The sequence below is a fragment of the Mastomys coucha genome, unplaced genomic scaffold (assembly GCF_008632895.1).
Source record: "Mastomys coucha isolate ucsf_1 unplaced genomic scaffold, UCSF_Mcou_1 pScaffold21, whole genome shotgun sequence".
Taxonomy (NCBI): domain Eukaryota; kingdom Metazoa; phylum Chordata; class Mammalia; order Rodentia; family Muridae; genus Mastomys; species Mastomys coucha.
In genome coordinates, this window is record NW_022196904.1 from 192,418,380 (window position 1) to 192,443,127 (window position 24,748).

At 39.8% G+C, this 24,748-nt stretch overlaps 1 protein-coding gene across 7 annotated transcripts; it reads left to right on the plus strand.

Annotated features, from left to right (window-relative positions):
* The first annotated feature begins 607 nt into the window (after positions 1–607).
* Positions 608–23,377, plus strand: Dennd10 (DENN domain containing 10). 7 transcript variants are annotated; one of them, XM_031390879.1, is made up of 9 exons: positions 608–724; positions 3,416–3,632; positions 6,890–6,969; positions 10,502–10,650; positions 12,171–12,282; positions 15,600–15,700; positions 18,336–18,443; positions 19,621–19,715; positions 21,981–23,377. In XM_031390879.1, exons 4-9 carry the CDS (start codon positions 10,533–10,535, stop codon positions 22,155–22,157), a joined length of 711 nt encoding a protein of 236 aa, XP_031246739.1. In that variant the 5' UTR covers positions 608–724; positions 3,416–3,632; positions 6,890–6,969; positions 10,502–10,532; the 3' UTR covers positions 22,158–23,377. The 7 variants fall into 7 exon arrangements, with proteins under 7 accessions (XP_031246739.1, XP_031246734.1, XP_031246733.1 ...); XM_031390872.1 differs by having other exon boundaries at positions 613–724; positions 3,436–3,632; XM_031390875.1 differs by having other exon boundaries at positions 642–724; positions 3,575–3,632.
* The last annotated feature ends 1,371 nt before the right edge of the window (positions 23,378–24,748 follow it).

The window sequence follows — 24,748 nt, forward strand, 5'->3', positions numbered from 1 at the left end:
TACAGGATAAAAAGGGCCTGTGAAAGAACACTCTGACCCTGACTTGACCCCTAACCTAAGACCAGGGCCAAGAAACAGTTTCCCACCAATCCCGAGCTAGTCCTAAATTCAGGATTTGAAATCCTACCAATATCCACCCTGGAAATCCCAGTCTCCCAAGAAACCCTGTCTGTTGCTCAATTTCCTGCTGAATAGAGGCAGCTGCCCTCCTGGATTCATTTTCTCCTCCCAATTAAATCTCTTGCGTGAGGTTTGTTCTGTGATGTGACTTTGTACTTTTTGACTCCCAGGATTGGAGGCTCCTAAGGATTGCCAGGATATCTAAACAGATCAAGCTGGGAACATCATCTCCTGTCAGAGCAGAACTGTTACACTTGGATTGGGGAAACTAACACTTCTACAGAGCAGCAACACATATTAGGTCTCCAATTATTACTTGTTTTTGTAATGAATCAGTGAACGGACACTCCATCTTTAAGGTACTAGACAAACGAACAAGGACCTAAGCGTAGAAAGGCTGCAAGAAGGAAGTTTGGCCAGGAGAGGGAAGCCTGGGGCGGCCACCTATGGTGCCTGCCGCACCCTGCCGGAAGGGACGGGACTTGTGTATGGGCGTGGCCAAGAGGAGGGGTGGGACCTGCAGTGCGGAGCCGGGGTAGCGGGCGGAAGATGGCTGCAGTTGTGGCAATGGATACCCAGCTGATGCTCGGAGTCGGGCTGATCGGTGAGGACACAGGTTCTCTGTCTGCCAGGCCACGCCGCAGCTACGCCTAGGTTCTGGGATCCCCCAAGCTGCTCCTCCAGGGAGGGGCTAGACTTGGGCCGAGGACTTCGGCCTCCTCGCGCCGTGGCTGATGTGGGGCCTGCGAGCGGGCGGGCAGGCGGGCGGGACTCGATACTCTCTTGACCGCCTGCTTTGGGACTATGGGTTGGAGAGCTAGGGCTCCGCTGCGCTTGTTTGCGGCTTCCCCGGAGTATGGATGACACCCCGGGAGACCCGTGTGCCATTGGCAGGACATGCCAGGAACTGGCAGAACCGATGAAACCCGTTACAGGGTGACCCCGAGCCACCACTCCCACGGTGGAGAACTTAGTGTCAGTTGATCCAGATGTTCCTGGAGTTCCTTCATGGTCACATGTGGGACCCCAGCTAGTTAATAGAAATTCATACGGAGGAAATTCATAGGTGTATAGTCCAAACCATGTGTGAACCTTGGCAGCCCAAGCAGGTGGTAGGTGACGGCGCTGCACTGCACGAATGAATGGACCTTTATGAATTCCTTTGAATAGTCTCTCCCCTGAGGTTCTAATACACGTAGGACACGATTGTTCCTGGCAGAGTGCAATCGCCTTGCATAGCCTTACCAAATAACTGCTGTAATTATTTTTCAGGAGCTCAAAGGAGTGTCTTTATCCTGTATTCACTTTTTCTTTTTGTGTAGAATTTAAATTTTTGGTGTGAGTGTTTGCCTGACTGTATATTTGTACACCTTGTGAATGCCTGGTTCCCAGTGGAAGTCGGAAGAGATCATCATCAGATCCTCTGGACCTGGAGCCAGTCATGTAGTTGCTGGAAGTAGAACCTAGTCCTCTAGAAGAACTGCAGAGCTATCTCTAGTCCTCTTGTATTTATTTCTAGTGTGATTTTTGAGTAGCTTGAAAACAAAACCTAAGTATCGAAGGCATCTTGGACCTGTCAACACTTCAGAATTAAGGTCAAGTTAAACTGTGAAGACAAAAATGACTTACAAATGGCCAGGGGTTGGTACACGCCTTTAATGTTAGCACTCAGGAGGCAGAGGCAGGCAGATCAAAGCCTCCTGTACAGAGTTCCAGGACAGCCAGGCTACACAGAAAAACTCTGTCCCAACAAGACAAAACAAACAAACAAAAACAAACAAACAAAAACCCAGCTACATTTACCTGCTCAACGGCTCTTTAGATTTTATTCTCCTTTTTTCCTTAGATTTTATTCTTACATGCACTTAAAGGATATTTATTTCTAAGGTATGTGGTGGTGGCCTCTTTTTAGCTTCAGCACTTGGGAGGCAGTAGGTGGATCTCTGAGTTTTAAGGCCAGCCTAGTCTATGCAGGAAAGTTCCAGGAGAGCCAGGGCTACACAGGGAAATCCTATCTCAAAAAAAAAAAAAAAAAAAAAATTGTTTCTAAGTAAAGGGGTTATCAGAGGCATAGTGACACAAATCTATAGTTATCAACTACTTTGGGGACTTGAGCCCCTCAAGTTCTTTATTTCCTTTTTCTTTTTAATTGAGATATTTATTTTGGTGAGAAAAGTATATGATTTTTATTATTGTTATTATAAAAATTTGGCATAGTGGAAGAGCTCTTACTTAGCATTTAAGATACATTGGGTTTAGTCCCCAGCATTGAAAAATGTGAAATTTAAGGTTTCACCATCTCCTTCATTGCTGGGGAAGAGGGATTAAGGATCTAACTCAGGGCTTCAAATAGCTCTGCCTGTATATCTAGGCCTCTCCATTTTTCCTTTTTTTTTTTTAAAGATTTATTTTATGTATTAAGTACACAGTTGCTCTCTTTAGATATACCAGAAGAGGGCATCAGATTCCATTACAGATGGTTGTAAGCCACCATGTGGTTGCTGGGAATTGAACTCAGGATTTCTAGAGGTCCTGAGTTCAATTCCCAGTACTAAGTGTGTTTAACCACTGAGCCGTCTCTTTTCCCTTTAACAACTCTTTTCTATGTGATTTTTTTTTTTTTTTTTTTTTTTTTTTTTTTTTTTTTTGGTTTTTCGAGACAGAGTTTCTCTGTATAGCCCTAGCTGTCCTGGAACTCACTCTGTAGACCAGGCTGGCCCCAAACTCAGAAATCTGCCTGCCTCTGCCTCCCAAGTGCTGAGATTAAAGGCGTGTGCCACCACTGCCCGACTTTTCTATTTGTTTTTATTAAAGACTCTTCCAGTTGCACAGAAACATAAGTCAATAACCATTTTGTGAGAGATGATAGAGAATCTTACCGAATATCTAAGACTAGTTTTTCATTACAGGTTTAATTATTTATTTGTGTATGTGAACATGTGGGGCTGAGGACAGTTTTTGGGAGCCAGTTCTCTCCTTTGACCATGTGTGACCTGGGGATCAAACACAGGTCATCAGGCTTAGTAGCAAGCACTTTTACCTGCTTTGCTTAAGTAACCTAAAAACAAAATGATAGTGATGCCATATTTACATGATCATGAGATTACATGGTACCTTGTGACTAGCTTGGGTAATAACAAAAACAACCAAGCAAATGGAAATCATGAGTTGATAGGAATTTTTGGGTCTCATGATCTGGGTTACTTTGTAAAGTGGGGTGTTAAAACTGATTCCACAAAATGTTTCTGAGTAACCAATCAATTCACTTCCTTGCTGCTGTTTGACATTCTCACAGTGACCATCTTTCCACCATAGAAAAGGACACTAATGGAGAAGTTCTGTGGGTGTGGTGTTATCCTTCCACGACAGCCTCATTAAGGAATCTGCTGCTCCGAAAATGCTGCCTAACTGATGAAAACAAACTTCTCCACCCTTTTGTCTTTGGTCAGTACAGAAGAACATGGTTTTATGTCACTACAGTTGAAGTTCCAGATTCTTCAGTTTTGAAAAAGGTATGACTGCTTCAAGGTTAAAAAAAAAAAAAAGAAAACCCAAAACAAACAAACAACCTAAAATGTCTAAAGGGACTTAAGAATATAAGCTTTAAATTCTGTCTGATACATACTTGAAAACATTAAATCTTATTTTCACTGAAACTATTCCCTTTAATATTCCTTTCGATGTATAAAGACTGGTATCCATTGTGGTTAGTTGCATGCTGAACAGTCTCTTATAGTTACAGTCTGATTGATGGACTAGAGATAAAAGGTAGTTTCAGAGTCATACTGAATAGAGGTGAGAAGTGTTTTCTATAATTGAAAACTATTTTAGGGCTCGTTATGGTGTATTACACCTGTAATCCCAGCACTTGGGAGGCAGGTGGATCTCTGTGGGTTTGAGGCCAGCTTGGTTTCCATAGGCAGTTTCAGGCAAGCCTGAGTTATATAGTAAGACCTGTTTCAAAAACACAAAGCTATTTTAGAAGCTGGGAGTGATAGCATATGCCTGTAATCCCAACTCTAAGGAGTTTCACAAAGTAGGATTGCAAAGTTCAAGACCAGCCTGAACTACATAATGCATTCCAGACTAGTCAAAACCTTTTTTTTTTTTTTAATCTTTTTAACTTAAGCAGTCTTTAATGAAAGTTGTGTATGAAATGCTCTACTGCATCTCCTCCATCGTTTCTCACCTGTATTTGCCCTTCTTCTTTCTTACCTGTCAGGACTTAGCTTTCCTCTCCAGGATCTCCTTGTCCAGCTTTAGCCTGGTGATAACCACCTTGCTGGGGTGGATTCCCACATGCACAGTTGTGCCATTAGCCTCCAATGTAGATGACGTATTTTTTCTTGTACTCTTGGACCACTTTTCCATCTGCTGTCCTTTGTGTGTCCTCAAACAACTTAAACTTCATTATCTTTTTGAGTGGGCAATAGGCCCAACATTATACTTCTGCCTTAGTTCTTTGGAAAGGGGGGAGGACATATCTTGCTCTGAATGTGAGAAGGTGCATTGAAATACCACTTGCAGTTCCTGCTTTAGCTGTTGTGATACAGTGATGGCTGCAAAAGGAAAGAGCTAGTCAAAAACTTTTTAAGTTTTTAAAATTTATTTTATATGTAGAGGTGTTTTGCACGAATGCATGTCTATATAAATATATGTGTGTCTACTACCTGCAAAAAATCAAAAGAAGGTGTTGGATCTCCTGGGACTGGAGCTAGAAACAGTTATGTATAACCATGTGGATTCTGGATATAGAACCCAGGTCCTCTGGAAGAGTAGCCAGTGTTCTTAAGCACTGAACTACCTCTTCAGCTCAGTTAAAAACTTTTTTTTTTTTTTTCAAGACAGGGTTTCTCTGCGTAGCCCTGGCTGTCCTGGAACTCACTCTGTAGACCAGGCTGGCCTAGAACTCAGAAATCCGCCTGCCTCTGCCTCCCAAGTGCTGGGATTAAAGACATGCACCACCACTACCCAGCTTTAAAACTGTTTTAAAGGATATAATTATTCTTGGTAGAGTTAAGAATTTTTTAATTTACTTGTAGATGATAAAGACACATTATGAATTTAAAATGATTACTAAGAAAATCTTTTTTTAAAGATTTATTTATTTATTTTATGTATATGAGTACATACTGTAGCTGTACAGATAGTTGTGAGCCTTCATCTGGTTGTTGGGAATTGACTTTTAGGACCTCTGCTCGCTTCGGTCAACCCCGCTTGCTCAGTCCTTGCTTGCTCCGACCCAAAGATTTATTTATTATTATAAATAAGTACACTGTAGCTGTCTTCAGACGTACCAGAAGAAGAGGGCATCAGGTCTCATTATAGGTAGTTGTGAGCCACCATGTGATTGCTGGGATTTGAACTCAGGACCTTTGGAAGAGCAGTTGGTGTTCTTACCCGCTGAGCCATCTCACCAGCCCCCAAGAAAATCTTTTTATAATTAGGCTTTTATTGGTGGGCTTACTATAGTAGTTAAGTATCAGTGTGACTTGGTGAATATGTTATGAGGTTTCTTTTTATCTTTTCTTTTTTTTTCCCCCGAGACAAGGTTTCTCTGTGTATCCCTGGTTGTACTGGAACTCTTTCTATAGACCAGGCTACCCTTAAACTCAGAGATCCACCTGTCCCTGTCTCCCCAGTGCTAGGATTAAGGGTATGCACCACCACTGCCCTGCTAGATTATGTGGTTTTTAACTTAAAACAAGCAGAGTTTTCTAAGAGAAAGGATAAGAAAACATGTCCCTGAGGAACCTGGGGTGCCTCTTTTCACTTTTCAGGGTTAACTTTTGAGCCATAATAGGACACTATGAAGTGTGTCCAGAGTGCAAAGAATAGCATTAGCTGTTTTCCTAGTATAAACTAGGAAAGTCATTAGAAACAGTTATAGGGTTCTTAGAACATCTAAGTTTGGAAGTTTCAATGTATTATAAGATCTTTGAGTGTTATTCAGTAAGTTCTTTTTCTCTTTAATGGTTTGTTTTGAGACAAGGTCTTTCATAGCCCAGGCTGGCCTCATACTATATAGCCGAGGCTTGCTTTAAACTCTTGATCCTTCTGTCTTTACTTCCCAGGTGCCTCCATTACAGATTGTGATGGCATGACTCATTTATATTCAGTTCAGTGAGATTTGTTGTTGTTGTTTTTTTTCAAATTTTATTTTTACTTTTATTTGTGTGCATGCATGCCCATGTGAATACAGAAGTCTTTACAGGTCAGAAGAGGGCATCAGACCCCTTGGAGGTGGAGTTAAAGGCAGTTGTGAGCTGCTCTGTGGCTGATGGGACTCAAACTTGGGTCCTCTACAAGAGTAGCAAATGCTTTAACTGCTAAGCCATCATTCTACCTCCTTCATTTCTTTCTGAAAAATCTTTATGCAGTCTGACATGTAGCCCATATTTTGGATTACAGCAACATTCATATCACAACAGTGTTTCAGATTTTAAAAACAATAAGATTTAGAAATAGTTTAAAATATATGTTTTTCCATAAAGTACATTGGCATACATATATAATCCCAGTGTCTTAGAAGGCTGCGGCTAATGGACTCAAGGTTAAGGCAAACATGGCCTACATATCGAGACTGTTCCAAAATAAGGATAGAGAAGCAAGTGAAGACTTGGCGTTTTGATCTTTCTAATGTAACTACATTGTACCCAAGAGGTTTGTTAGAATAGATTAATACAATCAATGTTATAGCAAGTATCTATTGAATTCTATTTAGTATCTTTAAAAACTGTGCTTTTGTTTGTTTGTTTCTTTTGGACAGGTGACTCATTTTTCTATTGTTCTGACCGCCAAAGATTTTAACCCAGAGAAATATGCCGCCTTCACTAGGATATTGTGTAGGTCTGTATGAAAACTATGTTAAATGCTAATTCACCAAAATGAAGATCTCAATTAGTAGTGACCCAGCAAATGTCCACATGAAGGAAGCAAATTCAGCTTTCCATCTAACTGACTTGATCCATTTTGGCTTTGCAGAGTCTGATCTGTAGAGTGAGACTTTCTTTTTGTTTTGTGGTTTATCCTCTGATTTGGGGAAATGGGCCAGGGGAGAAGAAGAAGCAATTTGCCTAGCTTTTGTAGTTCTTGGGAATCTCAAATTGCTTGCTACTTTTGGTCTGTTCCAATCTTTCTTTCTTTCTTTCTTTTTAAAGAATTATTTATTTTATATATATGAGTACGCTGTAGCTGTCTTCAGACACACCAGATTAGGGCATCAAGTTCCATTACAGATGGTTGTGAGCCACCATGTGGTTGCTGAGAATTGAACTCAGGACCTCTGGAAGAGCAATCAGTGCTCTTAACCTCTGAGCCATCTCTCCAACGCCCCCCCCCCCATCTTTCTTATATATTGACTTTTTAATGATGGCTTTTCCAACATTTTAGTTTTCCTGTTTTTTTTTTCTTTTTACTAGTATTACTAGCTAACATGCAATTTTAGATGTCATATGTTTCAGCTCTCTCATCCAATACTTTTGTAGAGAGCTGAAAGGAATTGTTTTTTCTACTATAAGCCTAGTAAATGGTTACCTTTTTTTGTCTTTTATACATATGTACCCCATAAACATGTACAACAAAGCAAAAATTTAAAAAGAAAACTCGATTACCTAAGAGTTTCAGTTAGATTGTATTTTAACAAAGAGAGGTTTCGCCGGGCGGTGGTGGCGCACGCCTTTGATCCCAGTACTTGGGAGGCAGAAGCAGGCAGAATTTCTGAGTTCAAGGCCAGCCTGGTCTACAGAGTGAATTCCAGGACTGCCAAACAACAACAACAAAAAACACAACAAAACAAAACAAAGCAAAACAAAAACAAAGAGAGGTTTTACTGTTTATGTAAATAACCATACTATAAGGCTTGCTGTGAAAAGCTAAATTCCAGGCATATGGCTCACTGTGGAACTGAAGCAGTTGTTGTTCTTGTGGCACTGACATAGGTGATGTTATTGATAGAAGGATTGAAGTCCAGAAGCTGTAAACTGAAAACTGTAGAGGTGTTTTCTAAAAAGCTTGACTCTTCCATTGTATCTAATCTGTCTAGTCAGGCATAGTTACTTAGCTGAACTGAGCGGGGAGTATTTTAGAGTTCAGAAGGCAGTGTCGCTTCAGACACCACTTCCCCTTTAGAAAGCTGAGAAGATGTCTAGTTTCTGTAGTGCACAGTGTTATGGCATTGTGCATCCTCCTCTCCTGTCACAGGGTAGAGGACATAATGACTTGGCAGTTGCCAGCTACTTCCTCTATCCCCATGCTTCCTGATTACACATGCTTAACTTCATATGTGTTCTCATGTCCCCACACACATGTCTGATATCTTTGTATACACTCATGGACAGATGCTTTTTCATGATGGTGAGGTAAATGTAGAGGTGCCTACATTCATTTCTGGGGAGTGAATTAGGGAGATGTGTTTCCTGTGACATATAGAAGAGGCCACTCACAAAGGCTTCAGTTTCTGGGTGGCATCCCCTAGTCCCTTTGGCTAGCGGGGTTTTGTGCACACCTGGAATCTGCTATACACACCAAGTATGGCAAGCCTAAGGGTTACTGTCTGAACATGGTCCTCTGAGATACATTGTGTGGTTTTCCCACAGTCTTTTCAAGAGGGTCAGTCTTTTCTGTCTCTCATGGCCCAGAGTTGTCATCTCATCAATTTTATGTTTGACTTCTCCATTACTATAGTTGATTTCTGTTCACTATGTTGACTTTTTTTTTTTTTATTAAGAAGCACATAATATGGGCTAGAGAGATGGCTCAGTGGTTAAGAGCACTGACTGCTCTTCCAAAGGTCCTGAGTTCAAATCCCAGCAACCACATGGTGGTTCATAACCATCTGTAATGAGATCGGATGCCTTCCCTCTTCTGGTGTGTCTGAAGACAGCTGCAGTGTACTTTCATATAATAAATAAATCTTTAAAAAAAAAGAAGCACATAATAAAAAAGTATCAATTATGGGGCTGGAGGGATGGCACAGTGCTTAAGAGTACTGGCTGCTCTTTCACAGTCTCTAGCACCTACATGGCAGCTCCAGGGGATCCAGCATCCACAGGCAAAACATAAAATGCACATAAAAGAAAAATATGTAAATCTTTTTAAAAAAGTATCAGTGATACAAAGGAATCTACAATAAAATTCAAGATTCCTCCCTGCTTCTTCCCCAGTCACAGTTCATATAACCCCTGTAACATCCTTTTGTATAAACTTGTGTTTAAATTACTGGGTTGGTAGCCATACCTAAAAACTTACAGTATTATTTATTGCTCTCTACTTTTTTCTCAGTTTATAGCCTGAAATAGTAAGTAAGCATTTAGTAATCAGTTCAACTAGATTTTTTTCAGTTAGTCTACAATAAATATAATTTTCAAGTAGTCAGATATAAAAAACAGTTTTCAGTTTAGTCTTTTCTGTTTTCTATCACGTCAGTTTCTTGAAATGCCCAAGTTTGTCCAGTAATCTCTTTTTTTTTGTCCCTAAGTGCTGCTGATCAAACTAGGCTAGCCCTACTCTTGACTAAGGAAGTATACCCCCAATATAACTTAATGAAGTGTAGCCTCAGTCAAGTTTCTCAAGCAAAATGTAGCTCTAAGCCAGACATAGTGGCTTAGGCCTTTAGCCCAGCACTGAGGAAGCAGAGGCAAGTGGATCTCTCTTGAGTCTGAGGCCAGTCTGGTCTAGATGGCAAGTTCCAAGATAGCGAGAGTATACAGAGTGACATTGTCTCTAAACAGACAAACAAGTGGATCAGTGTCTATAATTAAAAGAGAAGTAGCCTTAGTTGTTCACCGGAAGGGACTTGAAGGGGAAGAGACTTCACTTGGGCTCTATGAATGCAGCTGGCTTCCTGTCAGCATTTTTTGGAAGTAAGATGTGTGTATTTATCACTGAAAACTTTATTAAAGAGCATGGATTTCTTAATCATTTAAATGGAGTTACCTCTAAGATTGCTTGTAATAAGCATAGGTTCTATAGCTAATTACTGCTTTCTCTGTGAACAGTACCTTGAACTCCTTGTAAAAGGAAGTCAAGGCAATAAAACAGAGTTGCATGTCTGAAAACACCAGTTATGAGCATAAATTATAAAAAGAAATAAGAATGTAATATTCCTGGGAGTAACACAGCCTTGGGAAGCCACTGTTAATTCCCCTGTATAGGTTCTGTATCTCATAGCAGGAAAGAGTATTCCTCAAGGAAATGGTCCACATCTGTCAAGTGTTGTGTTTCAAAGTAACTTAGAGAAGAAATGCTATGGGCTGGTTTATACATTTGGAAATGTTGCCAGGTTGCTTTATAATCTAGAAAATACCAGTGTCTACCCTTGGTGCCTTTCTCCACGTTACTCACGCTGCATAAAAATGTCACTTTTTGTCCTTTCTCACAGAATATATTTGAAATATGGAAGTCCAGTTAAAATGATGGAGAGTTACATTGCAGTTCTCACCAAAGGGATCTGCCAGAGTGAAGAAAATGGCTCTTTCCTTAGTAGAGACTTTGATTGTCGAAAGGCATACCTTGCTGGCTCCATCAAAGGTAAGAAAGAAAGAAAAGAAAGGAAAACCCTGGCCAACAACAAAAACTCCGAGTCAAGCTCACTTTAACCTGCATTTCTTTCTTTTTTTTTTTTAATTTATTTATTTATTATATGTAAGTACATTGTAGCTGTCTTCAGACACTCCTGAAGAGGGCATCTAATCTCATTACAGGTGGTTGTGAGCCACCGTGTGGTTGCTGGGATTTGAACTCAGGATCTCTAGAACAGTCAGTGCTCTTAGCCGCTGAGCCAACTCTCCAGCTCTAACCTGCATTTCTTTTCTTTTCTTTTCTTTTTTTAACACTTGATCTTAGCCAAAAGGCCGAGAAGCAATTCTTTTCTTTTTTTAAACAATGTTTTGTCTTTTGGTTTTTTTTTAAAGATTTATTTATTTATTTTTATGTATATGAGTACACTGTAGCTGTGTAGATGGTTGTGAGCCACCATGTGGTTGCTGGGATTTGCACTCAGGACTTTTGGAAGAGCAGTCAGTGCTCTTAACCTCTGAGCCATCTCTCCAGCCCTAACCTGCATTTCTTACACAGGAGAGTACATCAGCTCTTACTGACTTATTTACTTAGAATTCTGTCAAAGAAAACAAATTTTGTGACAATCTTTTCCATATTGTATCTCTTGTAGAAGTGTTCTTTTTTTAAAAATATTTATTTATTTATTTTATGTATATGAGTACACACTGTAGCTGTACAGATAGTTGTGAGCCTTCATCTGGTTGTTGGGAATTGACTTTTAGGATCTCTGCTCGTTTCAGTCTTGCTCTGGCCCAAAGATTTTTTCATTATTATAAATAAGTACACTGTAGCTGTCTTCAGACACACCAGAAGAGGGCGTCAGATCTCATTACGGATGGTTGTGAACCCATGTGGTTGCTGGGATTTGAACTCGGGGCCTTCAGAAGAGCAGTCAGTGCTCGTACCCACTGAGCCATTTCACCAGCCCGTAGAAGTGTTCTTTTAGCTAAATTCATTGCTCACAGTTTCCACTGACTTGCATAGTTTTTATTTCCTCACATCCTAGTCATTAGCTCTTCCTTCTAGAGAACTTCAGCCTTGGGCACAGTCTTTAATTCTAGAGGTAAGTCACAGATCTTGGGAGTCCTCTGAAGGTGGAGCTGCCCTCCTTCATGTCACTTTAACAGTGCCCACTGCTCTCCATTTGCTGTCTTTAGTGGTTCCTGAGCACTGGGTTGAGGTTGGGTATTCTTCAAGACATTTTTATTACACTGAAAAATGTTAGTTCTCCTTTGTATTATTTGTTGCACTTCTTTAGGAGTCTGGTTTCATCTGTACATCCAGCACAGAATCCCTATATGATCGAGATCATGGTAAACATGCATGAATAAACATAGCCATCCATCAAATGAAGTATGTCTAAACTTAAAAGCATTTGCCTAAATATATCTGGTATATTTAAAATAATTTTGTATTTATATGACAAGAATTCTATTTATTGAAAACTTTATGCCATTATGTTTAATGTAATGTTATCTTTTTATTTTAAGACATTGTATCTCAATTTGGAATGGAAACTGTTATCTTACACACAGCATTGATGTTGAGAAAACGAATTATTGTCTATCACCCCAAAATAGAAGCTGTCCAGGAATTTACCAGGTACCATCATTAATTATTAAAAAGTATAAGCTTTCCTAACAGTTGGAGACACTAGCTTCTACTGTGTGCTATGTTCTGTTACATGCTAGATAAAAAGAATATGGGTTAGTCTGAGTAAAATACCATTTTTTGTGATTTACTTTAGAGCTAATAGTTCAGGATCACTGAGTTTAGAAAGATTTTATTTTATATATATGGGTACACTTTCGCTGTCTTCAGACACACCAGAAGAGGGCATCAGATCCCATTACAGATGGTTGTGAGATACCATGTGATTGCTGGGAATTGAACTCAGGACCTTTGTAAGAGCATTCAGTGCTCTAAACTGCTGAGCCATCTCTCCAGCCCTAGAAAGATTCTTATTTAACTTTGGAAATAGGATACTTGGAAGGCAGAGGCTGCTCTTGGAAGGGAGAGGAGGTAGATGGATCCCTGAGTTTGAGGCCAGCCTGGTCTGCAGAGTGAGGTCCATGACAGCCAGCACTATACAAAGAAACCCTGTCTTGAAAAACAAAATAAAACAAAAACCCCCAAAAAAGGAAAAGAAGAGGAAAGAAAAGAAAAGAAAGATGCCTGCAGATGTGTATAGGTAAACTAGACCATCTAAGGGGAGAAAAGGCTCTACTTAACATATGTTTGGTGTATATATTAATGTAAGTGGGTTGGGTGCTTGGAGTGCTGTGTGCACACATTTCTAAGGAATATTGAGGGCTGGAGAGATGGTTTAGTGGTTGAGAGCACTGGCTGTTCTTTCAGAGGACCTGAGTTCAATTCCCAGCAACCACATGGTGGCTTACAACCATTATGATTTCTGATACCCTATTCTGGCATCTATGTATACATGCAGATAGAGCACTTATATACATAAAATAAATAAATCTTAAAACCAAAAACCTAAAGGAATGTAAACTACAACTATTTCTTTGGCAAATACAATTAGCAAACTTTTGTTTGAAAGAAAAGGACAAGGCTGGAGGGATGGCTCGGTGGTTAAGAGCACTGGCTGCTCTTCCAGAGGTCCCAAGTTCAATTCCTAGCAACCACGTGGTGGCTCACAACCATCTAAAGGGGATCTGATGCCCTCTTCTGGCATGTGGGCATATATGCAGTAGAGCACGCATAAAGAAAACGCCAGCTTGAGGCTGGAGAAATGGGATTAGTGGTTAAGAGCACTGGCTGTTCTTCCAGCAGATCTGAGTTTGAGTTCCAGTACCCACATAATGGCTATCAACTATCTGTAACTCACTGGGCACCAGGCACACACATGTGTTGCACAGAAATGAACTCAGAACACCTGTATACATAAAATTAAGTGAATTAAAATTAAATATGTGTCTGTGTGTAGTAAATATATATTTTAGGCTTATGAACCATGTTGTTTCTGTGCCAGTTTCTCAGCTGCCTGGCACAACATGTATGTGAGTTAACATGCCTATATCAATAAAACTTTTAAAGATAGACACCTAGTTTATGAAGCCTCATTTGCAATTCTAAATAAATTGTTTCTTTGGTTTAGTTTTACCTCTCATTGTTAGTGGTAGATAGGGTTTGGGGAGTAGAAATTTTATTTGCTTAATCTAATTCGTTCTTAAATCCTTTTTAAAAGCAAAAAGAATTGGCATTTATCTTGGGTTTATTAAATGAGAATAAATAGGACACCTTATATTATTAATCTTACTCATGATAAAAAATTGGAAGGAAGTAGCATTCTTATGTTTTATGAAAGAGAAAAATGAGACAGAGGCTAAGTGGTGAGATTATGAAAAAGGGAAAAGTCTCTATAGATCCAAAGTCCTGGGTTAAAATCATGGCATGGCAACTTGTTAGCTCTGTGGCCACATAGAAGATACTGACTGTTCTGAGCCTCCATTTTATCTGTAAAAAAAGGATTGTATTACAAAGTTGATGAACTTATTTTCAATACTGGGAATAATTTATGTGATGTGCTTTACAAGTGCCTCTGTCCCTATACATCTGAGTTACAATGATCATCTTTGGACTCTTTGTCCTGTCTGAAGTGAGAAGGCCAGCATTTTCACCTGTTCCCTCTGTGTTTGGCTTTACCTCATCACTTTCCTACCTACATCATTCTTCTTAAACTGGAGTATCCATAGCTTTTGGGGTGTTTTCTGAACCCCTGCACATGAGTTCCTTACACTTTCATGTATCACTTAATTATTTTTGTTTATTTATTTTAAATGTGTGCTTACACATATGTCTATGCACCAAGTGTGTGCCTAATTACTGCAGAGGCCATTGAAGAGGGCATTGGATGTACTGGGATTGGAGTTATATATAGTTGTGAGCCCCTAATGGGTACTAGGAATTCTTTGAAAGAACAGTCAGTACTCATAACTGCTGAGCTATCTCTCCAGCCCCCTGCTACAAGTATTTCTGTTTACATCTGTGTTGTCTGAAAACAAACAACACATTTTGCAAGTTTGGCTAGAATTGTAAATATAAATAGGAGACTTCAGAAAACTGTCTTGCTGGAACTAGGTTGGATGCCAAACATGTTTCTAGTAGTTGGCAAGCTGTATTTGAAAGAAAACTTAAGGATCAACACTCTGTGTAGATCTTTGGAAACTTCACTGTCTTAGTTAGGGTTTTACTGCTGTGAACAGACACCATGACCAATGCAAGTCTTTTAAAGGACAACATTTAATTGGGGCAGGCTTACAGGTTCAGAGGTTCAGTCCATTATCATCAAGGTGGAAGCATGACAGCCTCCAAGGCAGGCATGGTGCAGGAGGAGCTGAGAATTCTACATCTTCATCTGAAGGCTGCTAGTAGTATACTGGCTTCCAGGCAGCTAAGACTAGGGTCCTCTTAAAGCCCACTCCCACAGTAACACACTTACTCCCACAAGGCCACACCTCCTAATAGTGCCACTCCCTGGGCCAAACACATACAAATCATCAAATTCACCTTGAGTTTTTTGTAGCCAATCTGTTCTAAAAGGTAATTTAAAAAGTAGCCTTCTCTGGGTTTGGCAGCATATATCTGTAATCCTAGCACTTTGGAGGCTGTGGCAGGTAGATTGTCATGAGTTTGAGGCCAGCCTGGGCTACATAGTGAGTTCTTAGCCAGCCAGGGTACCCTGTCCCAAAACACACCCATACTTAGATGGACATACATCCAGGCATTGCTTTATTGTCAAGTCCAGAGAGGTATTAGTATATTTAAGGCTTGGTTTCTCCTCTGTTCCTGACTAGCCATCCACCGAACTTACACTGGAAGTTTTCTCTTGAGAGAACGAACAGGCAAATGTCCAAGGCCAGCAACTGTATAACTGAGCTTTTGCCTTTATTCCTTAGGACTCTGCCTGCCCTGGTGTGGCATCGACAGGATTGGACCATCCTACATTCTTACATGCACCTTCATGCTGAAGAACTGGAAGGCCTACAGATGTGCACAGGTATATGAAAACATCCAGGGGAGGAAAGACTCTGCTTATGTTGGTTTGGTATATGTATTTGTGTTGGTGGTGTGTGTACATATTGGTAAAATGAATAATAAAACAATTGTTTGGCAATCACAGTGATTTTTTTTCCCATTTAAAAGTTGTGGTAAAATGCACAAAATTATCATTTTAACTTTTCTTTTCCTGGTATTAAAAATTGAACCCAGAGCTTCAGGCATGCTAAGCAAAGCCACTGCCATTGAACTATTCCTAGCCCTAAGCTAATCAGTTAATTTGATCTTAAATGCTTAGATTTTATTTTGAGCCTTTCCATGTTTTTTCTCAAAATCATAGTCATTAAAAATACTATTAGCCTGGCAATGGTGGCGCGCACCTTTAATCCCAGCACTTGAGAGGCAGAGGCAGGCGGATTTCTGAGTTCGAGGCCAGCCTGGCCTACAGTGTGAGTTCCAGGACAGACAGGGCTACACAGAGAAACCCTGTCTCAAAAAACAAAACAACAACAACAAAATATTATTATACATATAATAAGATATGAGAATAATTTAATAATAGTTTATTACTCATAGCTACAGAAATACTAATTTTCTACAGACTTTTTAAATTTAAGCTATTATACCCTTTGTATTTTTATGCCTTTAAATATTCTTTTAGGGCTAATGAAATGATCACCTGGTAAAAGCACTAAACCCAAGTGTGATAGCTTGAGTTTGATCCCTGAAACCCACATGGCAAAAGGAAAGAATTGACCCCCAGAGGTCTTTGGCCTCTACATGTATGCTGTGGCATATGCATACTCCCATACATATACACATACATATAAGAAAAGAATGTAATTTTAAAATTTTTTAAATTTTAAAGATCATTTTATAAAAAGGTGATAATGTTCTTGTCTTTCATATTATGAAATAATTTTCTGTCATGCAAAATACAAAGGGTTGAGGCTGGACTGCTAGTTCAGCAGTAAGAACACTTGCCACCAAACTTGATAATTGTAGTTTGAGCTAGGACCTACATGATAGAAAGAAAGAACCAACACTTGTAAATTGTCCTCTGACCTCCACATGTACTCTGTGGTGAATATCAATAATCAATAATCAGCCGGGTAGTGGTGGCACACGCCTTTAATCCCAGCACTTGGGAGGCAGAGGCAGGTGGATTTCTGAGTTCAAGGCCGACCTGGTCTAGAGAGTGAGTTTCAGGACAGCCAGGGCTATATAGAGAAACCCTGTCTTGGAAACAAAACAAAACAAAACAAAACAAAAAAATCAATGTAATATATTTTTCTTTTTTTTTTCGAGACAGGATTTCTCTGTATAGCCCTGGCTGTCCTGGAACTCGCTCTGTAGACCAGGCTGGCCTCGAACTCAGAAATCCACCTGCCTCTGCCTTACAAGTGCTGGGATTAAAGGCGTGCACCAACACCGCCTAGCCCAAATTTTTAATTTTAATTCATTGGAATTTTTTTAGACATCTGTGGTTTTAGTATTTTATATTTTGTTTCTAAAGAACCTTTTCCCATGTATAGAACAGAGGTGCCTATGCATTCTTATGGTTTTTTTCTTTTCTTTTTCATTTTGTTCTTTAATATGCCTGGGATTATTTTTTATATATAGTGTCTGATGTTAGAACCTAATTTCCTTTCTTAAAGATTTATTAAAATCTTTATGAGTGTTGCCTATATGTATGTCTGTGAACCACTTGTGTGCCTACTGCCAATGGAGGCTTGGAGTTGGAATTACAGGTGGTTGTAAGCCACCATATGGATTCTAGGAATCTAATCCCTGTTTTCGGCAGGAGCAGCGAGTGCTCTAACTGCTGAACCACTTCTCTAGCCTCTAGTTTTTTCATTTTTGGTTTTTTTTTTGTTTGTTTGTTTTTTGCTTTTGAGCGAGATTGAGAGAGAGAGAGAAAGAGAGAAAGAGAAGTGATTTTCAGTGTTCCTTTAGTTTCTTTGTTGTTGTTTTGTTTGTTTTTTGTTTATTTGACCATTCACTTTTTTTGTGCTGAGAACTGAATATACTGAACCATTTAAATATAATCTAGCTCCTATTCTCATTTTTATGCAAATAATCACCTGGATCCAGGGCATTTATTGAATAATTTCATTTTCAGTAGTCGGTGCCCACCCCATAATGTTTCACATTTGTCATGATGTTTATTGTGGTCTGGCTTTCAGTAGCAGGTTTGGCTTTTGTTGCTAATGTATTTTGCTTTCTTTCTTTCTTTTTTTTTTTTTTGTTTTGTTTTGTTTTGTTTTTCCAAGACAGGGTTTCTCTGTGTAGCCCTGGCTGTCCTGGAACTCACTCTGTAGACCAGCCTGGTCTCGAACTCAGAAATCCACCTGCCTGTGCCTCCCAAGTGCTGGGATTAAAGGTGAGCACCACCACTTCCCAGCTTGTTTTTTTTTTTTGGTTTTGAACTTAATTTTTAGAACATTTTGATCCATGTGTATTCCTTCAGGCATCTGACCAAAATATAGCAACTGCTGAGTACCACTGATGTAGCTGATATTCCTGAGTAATAGGAAACCTCGAAGAACAGCAGCCAGTAAACTGTCAGTCTCTTTCTGAGACCTTCACCACATGATTTCTTCCTGCTCCAGTAATTTGATCAATTTGCAATGCAGGCTACATTGCTGGTTTTGTAGAATTGGAGGTGAGCAACAGACCAGACCTCTATGATGTGTTTGTGAATCTGGCAGATCGTGAGATCATCATTGCTCCACTTGCAAAAGGTGACTTTTCCATTTTATTCTTCTTTTCTGTTTTATTCTCTGTTCCAGTATTGACATGAGGTACAAGCCAAGCAGCTGTGTGTTTTGTGCTGCTTCCCTCCCTAAAGCCTGCTTGGCATCTGTTGGAGCTGGAGAAATTTCTCAGTGTCCAGAAAATATGATTGAAACCTGTAGGCCTACATGTGTTAGAAAGCCAGATGGGATTGCTGTTCATAACTTTTTTTGTGTGATCTCTTACCAGTTTCCAAATGTGGGAGCAGCTGAATGCTGACTGTTAGGACTCTGTGTTAAAGTCTAATGCTGTGTGGGTTTTATCTAGCAACTTCAAATAAGTAAAACCAAAATTGTTCTCTTTGTTACTTGTTTTAAAATTTCAAATATGACCATATTCATGTGGAAAAATGAAAGTAGAACCCAGTCGTAGGAAATATTACCTCTTGTAATACTAAAGTGATTTTAAAAAAAATATCCATGGCCAGAGCCAGGAAGGATGGCACTGCCTGCTTTCTGCTGTGATCTGCAGAGCACCTTTATTCCAGCCAGTACCATCTGAATAGTGTTCCTGGCAGTAAAACATATCTTCCTGACAGCAGGAGTACCATCTGTAATTGGTGTAACCGAGTTGGTTTCCTTTGCATATTTCCAAGAATCTGAATATGCTGTATGCTCTGCTGGCACCCAAGAGCCTGCACAAGGAAGCTCTTGTTTCACAACATTCGTGCCAGAAAAATGCACTTAATTTTTGTGGCAGTCTGTCTCCATACTCCTAGTTGTACTAGAACTCATTATGTAGACCAAACGCCTACAACTCATAGAGATCAGCCCTCCTCTGCCTTCAGAATGCTAGGGTTAAAGGCATGTGTTACTTAGATTCTCAACTGTAAAAACTTGGACAAGACAATCAGGTTCTTCCTGCAAGTCTCAGCTCACTTGTAGTTAGGGTTGTTTTTTTTCCACTGTTTATCAGGCAGATGTGAAAAGGAATCTGGTTTGGCATTGGTGAACATACCATCTATCCTGGTGTTACAGTTGGGTTGTGAATAAAATGGAAACTTGGAGGGTTATCTGCTGCCTTTTGAAAGTTCTTTAGTGTGGTTTTTCAGATTTTCAGTTGAATGTTTTTTTTTATTATGTAATTTTCTAAGTCTTCATACAACATTCTTTCTGCTTTGATCAGAGGCCATGACGATGGGCAAACTGCATAAAGAGATTGGTCAACTAATTGTGCAGTCTGCAGAAGACCCAGAGAAGTCAGACAGCCAGGTTATACAGGTAACCCTTGATCTGCCTTATGGAGCATCCTTATAAGGATTCAGCCACCTCATGGCTCACTCTCAGGGCACCACAGCAGAGTAAAGTGTCAGGTGACAGGCCAGCTGGCTTTAGTGTTTGTACTGGCCAAGATGATGGGGGTTGGGGGTATGTCATTATTACAGGAGCTAGTACTGAAGCCAGCTGCAGTGGTGGGAATTGTAACCTTTGAGGGGCACCAGTGCATTTCATCTTGCTACAAGAATTTTCATGGAGGCGCACATAGTGAAACAGTAACTTTTCACTTTTGAAATCTGAAGAACCAGCTCCTCTGGGGAGGTCATCCTGTTAAGTTAACAGAGTGTCCATATGCACTAATTTGGCAGCCTGTCATCTGCCCTCACCAGCCTAGAAGGGCAAATGGCTTTTATTTCCTGAGTTTATCCAAAGCTTCTTTTCTGACCTGAGGCTACTCCACTTTATTCACTGATCTTTTGCCTGTTCTTAGCTCTCTACTGAGGAATACACTCCCATTCTGGGCTCTGCCCATTTAGATCCATCTCAGAGCCTAGGCTTATCTTCATCTATGCAACCATGGGAGCATCTATGAGAAGTAGGCTGTACTTGCTCACCAGGTCACACCTGACATATTTCTTCCTGAATCTATCTGTTTAGTGTTCCTATTGCCATGACCAATGTGGATTCAATGTGAGAAAAATCCTGCCCTCGTGGAACCTGCTATTTAATTTAATTTAATTTTTGCAATGAGTAGTGATTAATGTTGAGACTCAAATTGATCAAAATGCTGAGAATAAGAATGCTCAACCCTAAGTAGGACATCTGTATCACCACCCCATAAGATACAGAGATCACCACAGAATCATGGATGAGAGGGTAGAAAGAAGAGCCAGATGATAGAAAGGAGAGCTGTGAAATGCTGACATGGCTGAGGCACTCATGAACTTGAAACAACTGTGATTACACATACAAGTCAATCACAAAGTGGCAGAGGTACATGATTCTATGTAGAAAGTACCAGAGTAGGTAAATTCAGAGAAAGAAGTAGGATGTAGGTCATCAGGGTTCTGCAAGAAGAAAGGAGTGAACGGTTTCTGGGCACTCAGTGCCTGTTGGCATGGTAAAAACCTAGAAATAGCATGATATGGCAGCTGTATGTTTTCTTTTTAATTATTGTCTGTGTGTGCATATATTATGTTTATGTGTATGTGCATGTGAGTACATGTCACTGCATGCATGGAAGTGGGCAACTTTCAGGAATTTAATTCTCTCCTTCCACTATGTGGGTCTCTGATCAAATTCAAAATTGTCAGACTGGTACCTAGCTTTTACCTGGACCTTTGGTTCTTTCTTTTTCTTCTTCTTCAAAACATTGTTTCTCTGTGTTCTAGCTATCCTCAAACTCAGGGATCTGCCTGTCTCTGTCTCCTGAGTACTGGGATTAAAAGTCACCATGCTTAACTTTTCTTTTGAAACAAGGTTCACTATGTACCCCTGGCTGCCTAGAACTCACTGTATAGACCAGATTGACCTTGAACATATCTACCTGCCTCTACCTCCCACTGGGATCAAAGTCATGTGCTACCACGACAAAGATTACTCTTAGTATCAATGTATATGCTTTAAAATAACTAAAATGATTGTAAACACATCTGTGACATTGATTTCCTAAGTTTTTTTTAAAGATTTATTTATTTATTTTATGTATATGAGTACACTGCAGCTATACAGATGGTTGTGAGCCATCATGTGGTTGCTGGGAATTGAACTCAGGACCTCTGCTTGCTTCCCCTCTATTCACTCCAGCCCTGCTCTCTCCTGCCCAAAGATTTATTTATTATTATATGTAAGTACACTGTAGCTGACTTTAGACACACCAGTAGAGGGCGTCAGTTCTTATTTTGGATGGTTGTGAGCCACCATGTGGTTGCTGGGATTTGAACTCAGGACCTTTGGAAGAGCAGTCAGTGCTCTTAACTGCTGAGCCATCTCACCAGCCCCCCTAAGTTATTTTGATTTAAGAGTTTATGAGAGATAGACATAGTGGTGAATGACTTTAACCCCAAATCTTGGGAGGTAGAGGCAGGCAGATGTCTTGAGTTAGAGGCCAGTCTGGTCTACAGAGTGAGTTCCAGGACAGCCAGAGAAACCCTGTCTTAGAAAAAGGAAAAAAAAAAATCCATGAAGTTAGTTTAAAAAGAGAACCCTAGGAAATAACTTCACATTCCTAGATACTAACATACTGTGTATTTTCCTGTTCTATTAAAGGACATTGCCTTAAAAACAAAAGAAATCTTCACCCACCTGGCACAATTTTCAGAAGTGTCAGATGATGGGGGAAAGGTCATCGTCAATATTGAGGCACTGAAGCAGAAGCGATTCCCATCCGCAACAGAAAACTTCCTGTATCATCTAGCAGCAGCTGAACAAATGCTGAAGGTCTGATTGTTCACAACATCTTGCTGCGGCTCCTACAAACTTCCCTTCTATTCCTAGTACCCATTGACATTATACAGTATTGGAATTATAGGAATCTTCTATTTTTAATGATTTATTTCCAAATAGTGAGATCTTAGGTGAGAGCACATAAAAACAATTGTAATTTTTCTCCCTGCCAGTTTGATCCAGTGTTGGACAGTGTTTTAATTTTAATTACTGTCCTAATGGTAGGAGCCACACAGATCAGCACATGCAAGCCTTCATTGTTCATTCCTATTTAGTTTCACTGTAGCCATAAACTTAACGGTTTGTTTTCAGAAAGCTGCCTCAAAGTTTGCTTTTTATTCTAGAAAAAAACTTGAATTCCTCATGAGAGATTTTACTTTTTGAGCTTAACTGCTATGTTTTCTGCAGAATTGTCTAGAAGGTCATTCAAGAGATACTACAGTTGTACTTTCTTGTGAAAAAAAAAATGTTTTTGGGCCTTTGAAAATTTTGCCTATATTATATGGGTTTTTCATAGATTTTTATACTTGAGTAGACCACTCCAACAACCCTTATACTGCCCTAGATATAAACATTCAACAAACATCCACCATTAGTACTCTTGGACTAACTGCTGCTAAGTGTCTTTGGAAAAGAGGCCAGTCCCCAACAAAGAAACCCCTTTTAAATATAAACATGTATAAGAAAAAATACCTTGGTTGTTTTTGTTTGCAGTGCTAGAACTAGAACCTGGGGCCTTGTCAGGCATTGATTGCTTTCCCACTAAACTAAATCCCCAGCCCAATAATGCTTTCTTATGTTGGTAAAGGAACATGAGAATCAAACTGCAGAGGCCAAAACTAGACAGTGTCTTCAAGTGCCTGCAGTAAAGGAATTTGGCCACATCATCAAGGACACTGTTATGAGCCTCTCTTAATTTGAGATCTTAAAATTGCCAAATAAGCACAAATGTCTCAATTATGCATTCCTTATGTCTACTTACACTAATTATGAAACGCCACCTTTCTTCAGTATAGTTGCAGAGCATTCAAACCTTACTAGGAAACATGTTTACAAAAACTTTAAGTTGGGTATTTTTTTTTAATCTTATTGTTAGACATTTAAGTAAAAATAAAAAATAGCCTTTCCCTCTTGTCTTTGGGTGAAAGCAGGGAGGACTTGACATATGTTGTTTACTGGAGCTAACAAATGATGATTAAATTTGCACTTTATAAAAAGAACTACTGATATCTTTTCATTTTCTCCCTTACCTTGCAGTATTGTTAACATTACAAACATAATGCAACAGAAACATTATGATAAAGCTTTAAGTAGTAGTAAGGCAGTCTTCCACATGAAGACTTTGCTCATCTTATGGTTTCTTGATTTATGTGTATGAGTATTTTGCCTCCATGTATGTCCATGCACCACTGTATATCTAGTGCTTATGGCAGTCAGAAGGCACTGGCTTTCCTGGGGCTGGAATTATAGATGGCTATGAGCCACTATGTGGGTGCCAGGAACCAAACCTGGGTCCTCTGCAAGAATGAATGTTCTTAACCACTGAGTCATCTCTTCAGCCCCTACTTTTTATTTTTTGAGACAGGATCTCACTATGTGAGATCTGTCTAGTCTGGAACTTGCTACATAGACCAAGCTGTCCTCAAATTCTGAGAGGTCTGCTTGCTTCCTGGTGCTGGGATTGTAGATATGGCCACCATACATTCCTTATTCTCCTGATCTTGTCCACACACACATTTTTTAAAAACTTATTTGTATATATGTTTGTCTTTGTACATTCCACATGTTTGGGTGCTGCATCCTCCTGGAGCTAGAGATACAGGCAATTGATAGCTGGCTACATGGGTGTTGGGAAATAAGTTCACAACCTCTGGAAGAGCAGCAAGCACACTTAAATACTGAGCCGTTTTTCTAGCCCGTGGTTGTCTAACTTTAATTCTGCTTAGTGTCCACCTATGGCTGCACTGAGCCACTTGGTAGGTCATTTTTTCTAATTCTGTCTCTTTGGACTGCTGTGATACTTTTTTATAACCAAATTTTGAAGTAACTGTCCTATAGACATCTTTGGTGAGTTTAATGTGAAAATATCACTGCAGTAACCAAATGTGTGTCTAAAGACAGTCTGCTAGGAAACAGGACCAGGCAACAAGTCTTGAAGTAGTGTGGCCAGGAGCAGGTCTGATAAAAGGGGTGCTATAGAAGCTAGTGGAAGGGGTACTTCAATACTGCTCTGTAGGCCTCTAGAGAAGAAAGAACAGCTTCTGTAAAAACAGAACATCCCACAAACTCATGTGAGGAACCAGATGTTAGGTTCTGCAGGACATAGAAGGGGGTGACAAGAGATGAATAAGATAGAGGTTTTGTAAGGGTGTTAAGGATCAGAACTTGGTCTCCAAACACAAACAGGTTTCAGAGAGCAGCCAGAGCAAGCCAAAAAGCCACAAGACAGTGCCAGCAGGGGGCGCTGTTACACTGAGCTGTAGCAGCACCTGAAGCCTTGGGATCTTAACACATGAAATTATGCCTGTCTGGGATAAGGGGTTGAGTTACATAGCTAGGTAAATGATGTCACCATTACCCAAGATTACTAG